This window comes from Schistocerca piceifrons, chromosome 5 (genome assembly GCF_021461385.2).
Source record: "Schistocerca piceifrons isolate TAMUIC-IGC-003096 chromosome 5, iqSchPice1.1, whole genome shotgun sequence".
Taxonomy (NCBI): domain Eukaryota; kingdom Metazoa; phylum Arthropoda; class Insecta; order Orthoptera; family Acrididae; genus Schistocerca; species Schistocerca piceifrons.
In genome coordinates this window covers 66,332,114-66,349,318 of record NC_060142.1, presented here as the reverse complement: position 1 = coordinate 66,349,318, position 17,205 = coordinate 66,332,114, and the positions used below count along the sequence as shown (strand labels likewise).

At 41.7% G+C, this 17,205-nt stretch overlaps 1 protein-coding gene across 1 annotated transcript in view; it reads right to left on the bottom strand.

The window, feature by feature from the left end:
• The window catches only part of LOC124798661 (UDP-glucosyltransferase 2-like), a 65,038-nt gene extending 48,059 nt beyond the window's left edge, over positions 1 to 16,979 (bottom strand). Inside the window, exons 1-2 of the mRNA XM_047262161.1 lie at positions 16,847 to 16,979; positions 4,797 to 5,200 (exon numbers count right to left, since the gene is read on the bottom strand). Of these exons, the coding sequence (XP_047118117.1) occupies positions 4,797 to 5,200; positions 16,847 to 16,852 (410 nt within the window). The 5' untranslated portion in view covers positions 16,853 to 16,979. The remainder of the gene's footprint in view (positions 1 to 4,796; positions 5,201 to 16,846) is intronic.
• Between the last annotated feature and the right edge of the window lie 226 nt (positions 16,980 to 17,205).

The window sequence follows — 17,205 nt, the reverse complement described above, 5'->3', positions numbered from 1 at the left end:
TTAAGTATCGGTTATCGCCTAGAGACGTACGGTTGTGTGCCTGCAGTCGTGGTAAACAATGAATCCCTCCCACCACTATAACGTATCACGCTGTAGAAGAGCCGAAGAAATACGACGCGGGCATTGGCTAATTGGAAATACCGACAAGCTTCCCGTTTCCTGCGTTTGAAAAGGAGCTGTTGCACAACAATGATCCATCAAATGTCACAGTGGTTAGGTGAAGCAACTCTTCAAGTGTGGTCAGAATTTGGATAGGACATCGAAAGATAAATATTGATATTCAATGTAATAGTTGTATTGCATACCTAATATCGCTATCAATTATCAATTGGACGAAACATATCGACATATAGGTGACAAAAACTATGTTTTAAAATTCAAATCAAAACGTACAGGGTGTTTCAAAAATGACCAGTATATTTGAAACGGCAATAAAAACTAAACGAGCAGCGATAGAAATACACCGTTTGTTGCAATATGCTTGGGACAACAGTACATTTTCAGGCGGACAAACTTTCGAAATTACAGTAGTTACAATTTTCAACAACAGATGGCACTGCAAGTGATGTGAAAGATATAGAAGACAACGCAGTCTGTGGGTGCGCCATTCTGTACGTCGTCTTTCTGCTGTAAGCGTGTGCTGTTCACAACGTGCAAGTGTGCTGTAGACAACCTGGTTTATTCCTTAGATCAGAGGATTTTTCTGGTGTTGGAATTCCACCGCCTAGAACACAGTGTTGTTGCAACAAGACGAAGTTTTCAACGGAGGTTTAATGTAACCAAAGGACCGAAAAGCGATACAATAAAGGATCTGTTTGAAAAATTTCACGGACTGGGAACGTGACGGATGAACGTGCTGGAAAGGTAGGGCGACCGCGTACGACAACCACAGAGGGCAACGCGCAGCTAGTGCAGCAGGTGATCCAACAGCGGCCTCGGGTTTCCGTTCGCCGTGTTGCAGCTGCGGTCCAAATGACGCCAACGTCCACGTATCGTCTCATGCGCCAGAGTTTACACCTCTATCCATACAAAATTCAAATGCGGCAACCCCTCAGCGCCGCTACCATTGCTGCACGAGAGACATTCGCTAACGATATAGTGCACAGGATTGATGACGGCGATATGCATGTGGGCAGCATTTGGTTTACTGACGAAGCTTATTTTTACCTGGATGGCTTCGTCAATAAACAAAACTGGTGCACATGGGGAACCGAAAAGCCCCATGTTGCAGTCCCATCGTCCCTGCGTCCTCAAAAAGTACTGGTCTGGGCCGCCATTTCTTTCAAAGGAATCATTGGCCCATTTTTCAGATCCGAAACGATTACTGCATCACGCTATCCGGACATTCTTCGTGAATTTGTGGCGGTACAAATTACCTTAGACGACACTGCGAACACCTCGTGGTTTATGCAAGATGGTGCCCGGCCACATCGCACGGCCGACGTCTTTAATTTCCTGAATGAATATTTCGATGATCGTGTGATTGCTTTGGGCTATCCGAAACATACAGGAGGCGGCGTGGATTGGCCTCCCTATTCGCCAGACGTGAACCCCTGTGACTTCTTTCTGTGGGGACACTTGAAAGACCAGGTGTACCGCCAGAATCCAGAAACAATTGAACAGCTGAAGCAGTACATCTCATCTGCATGTGAAGCCATTCCGCCAGACACGTTGTCAAAGGTTTCGGGTAATTTCATTCAGAGACTACGCCATATTATTGCTACGCATGGTGGATATGTGGAAAATATCGTACTATAGAGTTTCCCAGACCGCAGCGTCATCTGTTGTTGAAAATTGTAACTACTGTAATTTCGAAAGTTTGTCTGCCTGAAAATGTACTGTTGTCCCAAGCATATTGCAACAAACGGTGTATTTCTATCGCTGCTCGTTTAGTTTTTATTGCCGTTTCAAATATACCGGTCATTTTTGAAACACCCTGTATGTTTGCTGTGCTATTTTAAACAGTAAGGAGTGGGCTATATAAATTATTGAAATTATGAAAATCCAAATTTCATTGTACATTAATTTACGTATAAAAATTCACAAGAAAAAATTGACAACGAAAGTAGATAATTAAAACCATGCAAAACAGAGATAACATAAATGAAAAAATTTTCAGTTCCTATAATTATTTTCTAAATAACTTAAAAACAATTAAATTGTTGACATTTCTACCTTTAATCCACTTCTATGAGTAGAAGCGATTTGGTGTGAAATGCTTCTTCACTTCAGTTTTGAGAACCATATACAGGGCGTTTCAAAAAGAAAGAGCAGATTTCAAACATTTATTTCTCAAAAACTACAAATGATAGAAACACAATTCAAACGTTTCTTGTCAGAGAAAGGTTCAAAGTTTTTCAATGGTCCGCGCAGAAGTTCCATGCAAATCCGCAGTGGCGCTGGCGTTTGTTTGTAGGAAAATGGCGACGACACCACAGGAACGATCATTTTGTGTGCTGCAATTTGCAAAGTTAGAGTCCATTGTTGGTGTGCAACGTGCATTCCGCCGTCAATTCAACAAACAGCCGCCTCGTCATAAGCAAATTTATGAGTGGCATCACAGATTCGTAGAAGATGGTTGCATCTGCAAGCGAAAAAGCACGGGTCGTCCACGCACATCGGATGAAAATGTCGAGCGTGTCCGTGCAGCTTACGAAAGGAGCCCTAGAAAATCCACGGCACGGGCAAGTCACGAACTAAACATGTCTAAAACAACGGTATGGCGCGTTCTGAGTAACCGTCTGCACATGAAGCCGTACAAACTGCAGTTATTGCAAGCATTGCGTCCTGACGACCACAACAAAAGGTTCGAATTTTCAACTGCAATTCTACAGGACATGGAAGAGGACAATTTTGCCGAACGATTAATTTTTTCAGATGAATCAACGTTTCACATTTCTGGTAAAGTTAATCGGCATAACGTACGAATTTGGGCGAGTGAAACTCCGAGGGACGTTATTCAACATGAAAGAGACTCACCAAAGGTTAACGTCTTTTGTGCAATTTCGGTAAACAAAGTTTATGGACCTTTCTTTTTCATGGAGAAAACTATCACAGGAACCATTTACCTGGACATGTTAGAAAACTGGCTATTTCCTCAACTTCAGGAAGATTCAAATCACTTCATCTTCATGCAAGATGGCGCCCCACCACACTTCTCTGAACCTGTACGACGGTACCTAAATAACACCATTCCAGGACGGTGGATTGGAAGAGCAGGAGCACAAGATCAATGTCATCGTCTGTGGCCTCCCAGGTCACCAGACCTTACTCCCTGCGATTTTTATTTGTGGGGGTACATAAAGGACTGTGTTTATGTCCCACCTATGCCCGCTACTCTTCAAGAGGTACGACATCGAATTGTTGCGGCCGTGAATTCGGTAACTAAAGACCAGTTGCGTCGTGTGTGGCAAGAAATGAGATACCGGTTTGATATTTGTCGTGTAACAAATGGTGCTCATATTGAGGTACAGTTTTGATATTTGTTGTGTAACATTTGGTACTCATATTGAGTGAAGGACCGTTGGAATTGTGTTTCTATCATTTGTAGTTTTTGAGAAATAAATGTTTGAAATCTGCTCTTTCTTTTTGAAACGCCCTGTACTTTCTTTTTTGTCTTCAGACTGCAGAATCACTAATATAATCACACAACGGACAACGCGAGCCCAAGAGGTTTCGAGAATTATAATTCAAACATTTCTACCACCCTCATTTTCAATTGTAAAAAGGTTACAAAAATATACAACTGACAGCAGTCAAAATTTCTCCAAAAACAGCAAAGCAAAAAACCTGTAGGCACCGTTCTTACGTTGTAAATACGTCACTATTAAAAAGGGAGCAGAGTTGAGATTTCTCTTTTACGAGTTAGGTAGTAATAATAATAATAAATAATAATACGGAATTATATTTCCACAAATTATGACTTCGATATAAATTACATAAATTAAAAATGTCTTTTAACAAATTTCGATATACTGATACATCGATCTTTTGCTATCCGGGCCGACCAAAGTGGCCATGCGGTTCTAGGCGCTGCAGTCTGAAACCGCGAGACCGCTACGGTCGCAGGTTCGAATCCTGCTTCGGGCATGGATGTGTGTGATGTCCTTAGGTTAGTTAGGTTTAACTAGTTCTAAGTTCTAGGGGACTAATGATCTCAGACGTTGAGTCCCATAGTGCCCAGAGCAAGTTGAACCTTTTTTTGCTATCCGGTGTCCCGACCATAGGTCAATAAGTTTGAATGATGAAGAAAGAAATGGATATAGTATCTCTCTTTAAGCAATCGGGAATCTCAAGAGACATATAGGCCATGGTTCTCGAAGATCAGCGTATCACAATCGAGGCGATAGTGGAAATAATGAGAGGCAGTCATGGATCAGTTTTCAGCATGGGACACGGTCACAGATGCTGCTCTTTTGGTTTATCCAATTTGCATCCCTCCCTCCCCATCTTATTGTTCTAGCGTGGCATTCAGCGACTAATTCCTCTTTCTCGGATCGATGACACCCAATTTCGGAACGACAGCAAGGCGATTTTTGGGATTGGAACTTTCTTGAACATCCAAAATCGTTTAGAAAAATAAGTCGCATTAAGATATGACTCTGTAGAGCATGGCTAACACAATCACCGAACATCAAGCTTACAATTTTCCGTTTTGGAGCGATAATTAACTGACTGCCACTCATGCAATCATTTCTAGGGTTTTGAGTATGCATTTTTCATTCAGAAGACCTGGTATATGTGTATTACGTTAACTATGAATACCACAAAGTAAGCAATCAATTACTGATAGGTACCTTATGCTTCTAATGAGGTCTTTAACGGCGGGATGTTCATATACAGCTTCACAATTTTTAAGGTCTTTGCTATATAAGGATGAAACAAATTCTTTTATGACGCCCACATCGAGTAGACCAATGTCTTTCTTGATTGAGGAGGAAAGCTGCTCGAAACTGAACATGTCTGTGATAAGTGCAGCGGACCCCCGGATGTTGATATTGGTGTAGTTGGTCAGCGCGACCTCCAGTGGGGTGTGGCTCACGACGGTCAGGTGGTGGCCCCTGGCGGCTAACTCTCGCACCAACCGTCCCAGCGTGTTGAAGTGACTGCCGCCAGGGAAGTGGAACGGCGCCAGGATGCGGGCTGCGCGGCTGGTATCCACCGCCAAGCACGCCATGACTGCCACAAGCTGTACGTGTACCTGCAACGAGGAGGGTTCTGAATAGATGATAGCAGCTGAAGGTACTCTGCTACTCTACTAGCACCTGGGAGGGGAGGCCTCATATACCTGTACAGTATTTATCTTATTTGATAGTCATTTACAATGTGACCCTAATAAAGTGATTACTAGATATATTACACAGTTGCACAATTGCACTTTTGCGAAATTTGTTTGGATTTAAGCGTATGTTCTGTTGCACATAGCCAAAGATTCTGTTATACAACTAAACTTTTTGCAGCAGTAGCCGAAAACAACATTCAGTAAATATTCGTATTCTTTTAATTACATTCTTTTCAATCATACAATATATAAATGGCTAGATAAGGCTGCTTTCTAACTAAATAAACTGTAAAAAATACATTTATTTTACCCTATAGCTATGAAATAAACAGAAGTTTTTCCCAGTTCTATGACGTTCATCTGAGGCACTTCACTCTTGCAATGATTCATGATACGCTCAGCCTGGAATCTCGAAACCATCACCTTGAGAAATGGACAATAAATGCTCCTTAAGTATTTACGATTTTCCTTTTCATTAAATAATACGCTTCTTACTAGTAACTACAGTACCTCTTCGTAATACAAACGCCTGATACATCACAAAGTTTGTTGCTGACAAACTTCCCTCTGTCCACAGACAGTAACTAATAGTATAACCTATGTAATGTGTCTTCATAACTTAAGATTTCCTTCATATACTCGATAATTCTCGTATGGTTATTACAGTTCTGTTGTAATTTAATACCTCCACTAACAGTCTAACCTCCTTGACACCTACAGTGTTCAAAGCTAAAATTTTCATCTGAGTATTCATTATAGATTTATGTTTGCGTAAGTTACGTTTACAGTCATCATACATACTTGTTGGCTCAGTATTTACTTACTATGTTGGCCACACAAACCAGAGTCTGGTTTAATCTTTACCATTCAGACTCCTCCATCTTCTCTGGTCCATGTATTCTTCTCCAGATAGTGCCATTGAGGTAATATACTCACTGGTCCTGTCAACCCATCTCAAATGCATCTCTGACTGCCACTCATGCAATCATTTCTAGGGTTTTGAGTATGCATTTTTCATTCAGAAGACCGTGGATATGTGTATTATGTTAACTATGAATACCACAAAGTAAGCAATCAATTATTGGTTTGTTGGCTCTGTTGTCTTTGTTGCCTTCTTCAAACACCTGCCTGGTGTCTGCCTGCTTAGCTGTGTGGTAACGTGCTCGCATCCCATGCAAGTGTGCCCGGGTACGATTCCCAGCCGGGTTGGAGATTTTCTTCGGGCATGGACTGGATGTTGCGTTGTCCTCATCATCCTTTCATCCTCATCACTGGCCTGCAAGTCGTCCAATGTGGCGTCGAATGAAATAAGACTTGCACTTTGCGACCGAACTTCCCTGTATAGGGCAATTTCAGCCAACGATGCCATACGCTCATTTCCATCTATTTACCTGCCTGGTGATCTGGATTTCTCCATGCATTATGTGTCCATATTAATTCAGTCTAATATATTCACTAGGACTCAAATCTTAATTTTAAGTGATATTGGGAACTTATCTAAGATTTCAAAATTATTTTTGTATTTAAAATCTCATTCAGCAGCTTGAACTCTTAGTAATAATTCTGATTTTCTTTACTTCAGTCCACTGTGTAGGAAACCTTCCTTCAAATTACTTTAAAAAAGCAGCAATATGTCTTTCGCCCACTGGATCATATGTAACCAACTTATGTAATGTTAAACCACTTTTTATCATCATATCTCTCTTACCCATAGGTTATTTTGTTTAAATACATTAGGTTCTAATTAACTTGACTCATCAGATATATGTTCCCCTAGTTCAGCCATTAAGACATTTATTTAATGAATTTATAGGTTGTAATGGATAATGACCTCTTATACAGTGGACTGTCCTATAACAGTTCCTTTTGACTTTAGCTAAACAATGTTCACTGAATTGACACTCTTTATAAGGTAGATGTACGGGTAAATGAAGAAGTTCACAAGGGGTCAGGTATGGGATCATGAAAATAGCAGGTCTAGATGTCTAAGATATTCTGTGTAGGATTTCTTAAGCAGTAATAGAATGGGACACACCAAACTCAAACCATATATGTTAGGAGATCTGTTCATTTATAATAATGTTGGATCATGTGCTGTAAGGACATGTGGATGGACATGGCCAAACTGATACACAATATTAATTTCCAATATCAGAACTGAATAAAAACTGACTGTGCATTTGTATGTTAGATAGACTCAAAAATTTGAGTTATATTCATTTAGCAACAGTATTGAGGCCTACATGCAGTATGGTGGGTATGTGCTGTAATCACAATATGTTGTTCAAACTCAGCCTCCATGTGCTGCCAGCATTACCAAGAAGGCTGCCCCACTCCCCCCCCCCACCCCACCCCTCCCCACCCAACCGCATATTTCCATGTAGGAAGACAATGCGATACTGTCTTTGCTAGATGCGCCAACCATAACAACAGAAGTTGTAAGGGATGAGCTGAACCACACCACATCCCTGGCCAAGATGAATGGAGCAGCGCCCATAGCTTCGCAAGTGCAAGTAGAGGTTGAACTCGCCACGCCTCCATTCACCCACTAAAATTCTAAAGTCTCCCTAAAATCAGTCAACTGACAGTGCAGACCTGGCAGGAAAGTCGCCAGTGTGGCACACTGCTGATCCTGAGTCCTTCTGACACTACTGAAGTCTTTGGCTCTGGTGAGAATAGGGGCCTAGTGTTAAATACCTTAAAGGCACAATTGTCTACAAATGATATAAATCTGTTTTAATGTTCTTCCCAGTACGTGGAACCTAAAGTTCTAAATGTCTAAGAGATTCTGTCACTTCTAAAGAGTATATATTATGCACAGTTGATAATTATTTGTCCCACAACAAAGTAAAATTGGCACACTGTAAATTAAACTCCTTATTGTCATCAGCTGATTCGAAGCTGTGAGTGATGAGGAGGGTAAACGCTGTAACCTAGTGCCTATATATTCTTCCACCAAAACACACAATGCGCCGTATTTTTCCTGCCCATCTTTAATCTTTTTTAATGACTTCAACTCACTATTAACTGGAGGAAGAGTTTGGTCTGGAGCAATACAAATAATTTATTTCAGTCGATCAGGAATATGAGTGCATGACTGATGGTACTTAACGTAATTACATATTTCTCTCATGGTGTCATACAAAGTATCTTTCTAGATCATATTTTTACAGACATAACACATAACAGATACCCCACTTGTAGCTTCAGCTGGTCACTCAGCAGTATTCTTTTATGCACTTTCTTATCGTTAGTTATTTAAATGAGGAGTAATATTGCGTACTAATGTTAGTCTTAGGTGAACCGTTACAACGTGCAAAATGGTTTACAGAATACCTTCTGAGGGCAATTCTCCACAAATATAAAACCTTGGAACTGTTGTTACGTCACAAGAAATCGGCTACGCAGGGCACTGAAATGGTACAAACTTATGAACATTCTGATGATATTCACAAAAAATAACAGCAACCATGAAGTATAGATACTTCAGTTTAATTTAATCAAAGAAAACCATTTAATGTGCAGAAAGAAATACAAGAAACAAAATTGTCCATAGCACTTTCAGTTATCTTATTGGAGTTTACAAACTGAAGATTTTAATGCATCTCAAACGGAAGATTTTTTATAAGCGAGCCTTGCCTGTTTTGCCTTCCAGCAGTGATACACAGAAATTTTGGGGTTTAAACCCTTAAAAACTAATGGTTTTTAACGAGCAGTGGTGATTTCCCGTTGAACTAGTTTTTTTTTTTTTTGTCATCAGTCTACTGACTGGTTTGATGCGGCCCGCCACGAATTCCTTTCCTGTGCTAACCTCTTCATCTCAGAGTAGCATTTGCAACCTACGTCCTCTACAGCCCCTTCTAGTACCATGGAAGTCATTCCCTCATGTCTTAGCAGATGTCCTATCATCCTGTCCCTTCTTCTTATCAGTGTTTTCCACATATTCCTTTTCTCTCCGATTCTGCGTAGAACCTCCTCATTCCTTACCTTATCAGTCCACCTAATTTTCAACATTCGTCTATAGCACCACATCTCAAGTGCTTCGATTCTCTTCTGTTCCGGTTTTCCCACAGTCAATGTTTCACTACCATACAATGCTGTACTCCAGACGTACATCTTCAGAAATTTCTCCCTCAAATTAAGGCCGGTATTTGATATTAGTAGACTTCTCTTGGCCAGAAATGCCTTTTTTGCCATAGCGAGTCTGCTTTTGATGTCCTCCTCGCTCCGTCTGTCATTGGTTATTTTACTGCCTAGGTAGCAGAATTCCTTAACTTCATTGACTTCGTGACCATCAGTCCTGATGTTAAGTTTCTCGCTGTTCTCATTTCTACTACTTCTCATTACCATCATCTTTCTCCGATTTACTCTCAAACCATACTGTGTACTCATTAGACTGTTCATTCCGTTCAGCAGATCATTTACTCCTTCCTCACTTTCACTTAGGATAGCAATGAGCCGGCCGGAGTGGCCGAGCGGTTAAAGGCGCTACAGTCTGGAACCGCACGACCGCTACGGTCGCAGGTTCGAATCCTGCCTCGGGCATGGATGTGTGTGATGTCCTTAGGTTAGTTAGGTTTAAGTAGTTCTAAGTTCTAGGGGACTTATGACCACAGCAGTTGAGTCCCATAGTGCTCAGAGCCATTTGATAGCAATGTCATCAGCGAATCGTATCATTGATATCTTTTCACCTTGTATTTTAATTCCACTCCTGAACCTTTCTTTTATTTCCATCATTGCTTCCTCGATGTACAGATTGAAGAGTAGGGGCGAAAGGCTACAGCCTTGTCTTACACCCTTCTTAGTACGAGCACTTCGTTCTTGATCGTCCACTCTTATTATTCCCTCTTGATTGTTGTACATGTTGTCTATGACCCGTCTCTCCCTATAGCTTACCCCTACTTTTTCAGAATCTCGAACAGCTTGCACCATTTTATACTGTCAAACGCTTTTTCCAGGTCGACAAATCCTATGAAAGTGTCTTGATTTTTCTTTAGCCTTGCTTCCATTATTAGCCGTAACGTCAGAATTGCCTCTCTCGTCCCTTTACTTTTCCTAAAGCCAAACTGATCGTCACCTAGCGCATTCTCAATTTTCTTTTCTATTATTCTGTATATTATTCTGGTAAGCAGCTTCGATGCATGAGCTGTTAAGCTGATTGTGCGATAATTCTCGCACTTGTCAGCTCTTGCCGTCTTCGGAACTGTGTGGATGATGCTTTTCCGAAAGTCAGATGGTATATCGCCAGACTAATATATTCTACACACCAACGTGAACAGTCGTTTGTTGCCACTTCCCCCAATGACTTTAGAAATTCTGGTGGAATGTTATCTATCCTTTCTGCCTTATTTGACCGTAAGTCCTCCATAGCTCTTTTAAATTCCGATTCTAATACTGGATCCCCTATCTCTTCTAACTCGACTCCTGTTTCTTCTTCTGTCACATCAGACTAATCTTCACCCTCATAGAGGCTTTCAATGTATTCTTTCCACCTATCTGCTCTCTCCTCTGCATTTAACAGTGGAATTCCCGTTGCACTCTTAATGTTACCACCGTTGCTTTTAATGTCACCAAAGGTTGTTTTGACTTTCCTGTATGCTGAGTCTGTCCTTCCGACAAACATATTTTTCTCGATGTCTTCACATTTTTGCTGCAGCCATTTCGTCTTAGCTTCCCTGCACTTCCTATTTATTTCATTCCTCAGCGACTTGTATTTCTGTATTCCTGATTTTCCCGGAACTTGTTTGTACTTCCTCCTTTCACCAATCAACTGAAGTATTTCTTCTGTTACCCATGGTTTCTTCGCAGCTACCTTCTTTGTACCTATGTTTTCCTTCCCAACTTCTGTGATGGCCCTTTCTAGAGATGTCCATTCCTCTTCAACTGTACTGCCTACTGCGCTATTCCTTATTGCTGTATCTATAGCGTTAGAGAAGTTCAAACGTATCTCGTCATTCCTTAGTACTTCCGTATCCCACTTCTTTGCGTATTGATTCTTCCTGAGTAATGTCTTGAACTTCAGCCTACTCTTCATCACTACTATATTGTGATCTGAGTCTATATCTGCTCCTGGGTACGCCTTACAGTCCAGTATCTGATTTCGGAATCTCTGTCTGACCATGATGTAATTTAATTGAAATCTTCCCGTATCTCCCGGCCTTTTCCAAGTATACCTACTCCTCTTGTGATTCTTGAACAGGGTATTCGCTATTACTAGCTGAAACTTGTTACAGAACTCAATTAGTCTTTCTCCTCTTTCATTCCTTGTCCCAAGCCCATATTCTCCTGTTACCTTTTCTTCTACTCCTTCCCCTACAACTGCATTCCCGTCGCCCATGACTATTAGATATCCGTCCCCCTCTACATACTGCATTACCCTTTCAATATCCTCATACACTTTCTCTATCTGTTCATCTTCAGCTTGCGACGTCGGCATGTATACCTGAACTATCGTTGTCGGTGTTGGTCTGCTGTCGATTCTGATTAGAACAACCCGGTCACTGAACTGTTCACAGTAACACACCCTCTGCCCTACGTTCCTATTCATAACGAATCCTATACCTGTTATACTATTTTCTGCTGCTGTTGATATTACCCGATACTCATCTGATCAGAAATCCTTGTCTTCCTTCCACTTCACTTCACTGACCCCTACTATATCTAGATTAAGCCTTTGCATTTCCTTTTTCAGATTTTCTAGTTTCCCTACCACGTTCAAGCTTCTGACATTCCATGCCCCGACTCGTAGAACGTTATCCTTTCGTTGATTATTCAATCTTTTTCTCATGGTAACCTCCCCCTTGGCAGGCCCCTCCCAGAGATCCGAATGGGGGACTATTTCGGAATCTTTTGCCAATGGAGAGATCATCAGGACACTTCTTCAATTACAGGCCACATGTCCTGTGGATACACGTTACGCGTCTTTAATTCAGTGGTTTCCATTGCCTTCTGCATCCTCATGTCGTTGATCATTGCTGATTCTTCCGCCTTTAGGGGCAATCTCTCACCCCTAGGACAAGAGAGTGGCCTGAACCTCTATCCGCTCCTCCGCCCTCTTTGGCAAGGCCGTTGGCAGAATGAGGCTGACTTCTTATGCCGGAAGTCTTCGGCCGCCAACGCTGGTTATTTATCAAAATTTGGGCAGTGGCGGGGATCGAACCCGGGACCGAAGACGTTTTGATTATGAATCAAAGACGCTATCCGTAGACCACGGGTCATATGATAGAAGCATACGAGACTGAAGTGTAGGATGACGTAGTTACTATAATGAAAAGGAAAATTTATGTCGGAGGACACGTCGCCAGGCGCAGTTGCTCAAGAATCTGTCTACTGACTAAAATCATTCACCTTACTGGTTCTTTCCCTTTGAATGCCGCGATTCAAATCGTTTCTGTAGCTCTAAAATAAACATTGACTTCAGCAGTGTATCATCAACATCCTTTATACCGATATACACTCATAAAAAAGTTTTGCATGACCCCAGTTCCCATAACTCCTGAAGATAGACGTTGCCTGTGGATATTGTATCACAGACGCAGTACGTTTGACTATTCAGATATGTCACTAAACCCGCTCAGAGTTGCAAACAACCATGCATGACCAGCGCCTATTAGACGGAGGGGGTCCGACAGTCGATCAGTTCCAGTCATTCCACCAGGAAGGAGGTACACGGCTCGTATTGTAGGTAGTTCAACCATGCCTAGACGGCCAATACCGCAGCTCGATCGCGTCCGCATTGTTACTTTGTGCCAGGAAGGGCTCTAATCAAGAGAAGTGTCCAGGTATTTGCGAGTGAACCAAAGCGAGGTTTTTCGGACATAGAGGAGGTACAGAGAGACAGAAGCTGTCGATGACATGCATCGCTGAAGCCACCCAAGGGCTACTACTGCAGTGGATAACAACTACCTACGGATTATGGCTCGGAGGAACTCTGACAACAACGCCACCATGTTGAATAATGCTCTTTTTGCAGCTACAGAACGTCGTGTTAGGACTGAGACTGTGCGCAATAGGTTGCGTGATGCGCAGCTTCACTCCCGACGTCCATGGCGAGGTCTATCTTTGCAACCACGACGCCATGCAGAGCGGTATAGATGGACCCAACACATGCCGAATGGACTGCTAAGGGTTGGCATCACGTTCTCTTCACCGATGAATGTAGCATATGCCTTCCACGAGACAATTGTCGGAGACGTGTTTGGAGGCGACCCGGCCGGGCTGAACACCTTATACAAACTGTCCAGCGATTGCAGCAAGGTGGAGGTTCTCTGCTGTTTTAGAGTGGCATTATCTGGGGCCGACGTACGCCGCTAGTGGTCAGGGAAGGCTCCGTAACGGTTGTACGATACGTGAATGGCATCCTCCGACCGATAGTGCAACCATATCGGCAGCATATTGGCGAGGAATTCGTCTTCATGGACGACAATTCGCGCCCCCATCGTGCACAACTTGTGAATGACTTCCTTCAGGATAACGACATCACTCGACTAGAGTGGCCAGCACGTACTCCAGACATCAACCCTATCGAATATGGCTGTGATAGATTGAAAATGGCTGTTTATGAACGAGATGACCCACCAAGCACTCTGTGGGATCTACGCTGAATCGAAGTTGAGGAGTGGGACATTCTGGACCAATAGTGCCTTGATGAACTTGTGGATAGTATGCCACGTCGAATACAGGCTTACATCAATGTAAGAGGACGTGCTACTTGGTATTAGAGGTACCAGTGTATACAGCAATCTGGACCACCACCACCTCTGTAGTTCTCGATGTATGGTAGTACAAAATGCAATGTGTTGTTTTCATGAGCAATTAAAAGGGCGGAAATGATGCCTATGTTGATCTCTATTCAAATTTTCTGTACAGGTTCCGGTACTAGAGAGAGCCATGGAGGCCAAAGTCTGTATGGGGAGACACAAATTGGAATATATACAACAAATAAACGAGGACTATTGTATACCAATCTTACTTCGAGAGGAAGAGGTTGGCACAGGAGAAGAAGTCATCAAAACAGTCAGTAGACTGATGACCCAGAAACAAAAACATTGGATTTCGAGTTTTTAAGGTTTCCTGATCGTTTTGTCAGGTTATTTGTTTCAAAACAGGTAGCACCTATATCTAGTTAAATGTCTGTTCGACTAAGAGTGTTCGTCCACGACTGTTTTGTAAGAAAATGTACGACTTACAGGTTTCGATGTAAGTTGTAGGTAGAGGACCCCTGCCTCTCAGATATTTTGGAGATTCGTATCTAGGGTCCTGCAGAATACTTCCTTGAGTTACTGAGATACGAGGGTTGTCCAGAAAGTAAGTCCCGATCGATGGCGAAATGGAAACCACAGTGAAAACCAGAAACGTTTTATTTGCAACAGTTTGGTATACCTTCCACCTACTTCTCCACATAGTTGCCGCTTCAACTTCGAGTGTTGTCGTAGTGTTGTATCAACTTTCCAGTACCCTCGTCATAGAAAGCAGCCGCCTGTGCTTTCGGCCAGTTACCTGCACTTGTCTGCAGCTCGCTGTCTGTGGAAAAATTTTGTCTTCATAGCCAGCCGTTCTTGTGAGCAGAAATGTGACTCAGGGGTAGCCAATTACGGACTGTATTGTGGATGATCAAGCACTTCTCATCGGGAACGCTGCAAGAGCGTCTTCATTGCCCCTGCAGTGTGCGGCCGAGAATTGGTGTGAAGAAGGAACTGCTCGTCAGTTGTGTTATGTGGGCTGCATGACACAGGCGAAATCTCAAACCAGGCCCTCATACTTGGCGGGAGACGCTATTCCGTACGCATCTTTACGTGCTCACTGTTGACTCAAAACTGAAAAGAGCGACGCGAACCGATCGACGGGGATACTAGAGACACTGCCCAACACATCTGCGCAAAGCTTTAGCGAATTTTCCATTTCGCGACCGATCGAACCTTACTTTCCGGAAGTAATTTGTATCCGTCATCTGTCACCCTGTACACCTATCTATGTTGTCAGGACTTACCACAGTTAATACTGAGAGAACTGTTCGTAAACTACCCCGTGTTCAATAAAGTATGTTGCAAATGAATTACACCAGTCAAAACGTAAGTGTTCCTGAATTTCTGCATACAAATTGAAAGAATTATCTCAGAGTCCGACAGCATCACTATATTGTCTATATTATGTGTTTTGTGATTTCTGATATATATATGTGCGTTTTTGTGTGGCGAAACGACTAAATAGATATCTTAAAACTGGGAAATTTTGTGACATTTTTGGCAGTTTTTGCACTATAACCTTATAGAAATACATACTGTGACATTCAGTTTCCATATATATCGAATTTTATAACGTTTGTCGTATAATTTTGATAGCAATAAAATTTCTGCGTGCAGTGAGGTATTCGGAATATAAAATGGTAATAGTCACGAAGCTAACTCCCCAGTTGGGAACAACGTTGTGTCATGAAGTCTAATGCTGGGAAACTAGATTTAAATTTATCTCTCGCAAAGATGTAACTGACCTAGTGCTTCTTAATGACGCACAGCTGTACCATTTTACTGATTTACCCAGTTTTATGAGTTTTGTTTGACATGTACACAGAAAAACATCTGTCACAAAGTTTGTTCCGTGATTTTTTGTTTTCAAACTTTCTTAAAATACACATAACTGGGTGATTATTCTTGTTGAAGCAAAATAAGAATGAAAAAAAATTAAACTTCATTAAGCAATACAATTATACAAAACTGTCACACACTTATTTAAGTATCTGTTCAGTTGACTCACACTGACAGTGTAACACAATATGCTCTAAGTAAGATAATTAAATCAGATTATTAGATCCCTACTTAGAAGTTTAGAGGTACGTGAAAAAAAGTCGTGACATTCAATACTGTATTCTGAACAACTGGTTGTTATATGTAGAAACAAAGTTATAGGATGAAACAATACTTTCTCTTTCTTACAAAACGTTCCAAAAACCTACGAAATAAACTGATACTCTTCCCAGTGGCCGAAGAAGATTTTAGGAAAAGTTAGCTATTATACAGAATGATCTGAACGTATAACTTCATTCAGTCAGCTCTCAAGGTTACTGGAAGCAGAAGAAAATTTCTAAGAAATCCATCCAAACAAAGTTTTCCACCTAAAAACAAAAGGGCTTTCTGGCTATCTCAAGTAACTTCCATCATTAATGGTGAAACTATGCAATAACGCACTGCAGCTGAGTTATCGGTTGCATGTTAACCCGAGTTACGTTGTTTAAGAATCAAAAACCTTCAGCACACTGTTTTCACAAACTACAATACCTCAGTCACAAAGTTGACCAGCTGTACGACATATTAGAATAGTGCAATGATGGTCATGAATGATGTGTCTATTCCAGGGTACTTTATACAGAATAACATGCTTCAGACTTTCAGGAATGCCACTACGCAGAAATAGTGCATTCGATTCGCCTGGAGACAACTGTAAAGAAAATCATGTAAATACCGAAACGGAATATAAACATCACTGGGAATGATTTCAGTTTGCCACTATAACAGGTGAGATTTTAAATACTCATAGGCCAAAAGCAAATAAACTGTTTGTAAGAGTTACCTTCATGCTTGTAACGCAGTATTTTCCGCCTGCTGAAGTTTAAGGTGATGCGTCAGTCCATTACTGGCCACGAATTCGTTTGTGGACGAGTTTTTAGTTAACAGGTTCTCTATCTCTCACAGTTTACCAACACTCCCGTGCCCATATCACTTGCTCGACTCAAGTAGGCTATATGTTTTTGCCCCTATCGTGCAAAACGTCCTTCGGGTGAAGACTGCTATGGGGGGGGGGGCATCCATTTCCCTTTCCTGATAGTAAGCTTGTTAGAACAGCACATGTGAGTGTTCCCACGTACCCGCCAAGTTGTCTAACCTCAAGCAATAACGTTATGCGCATCACTGAAACGTCAATTTTCCATG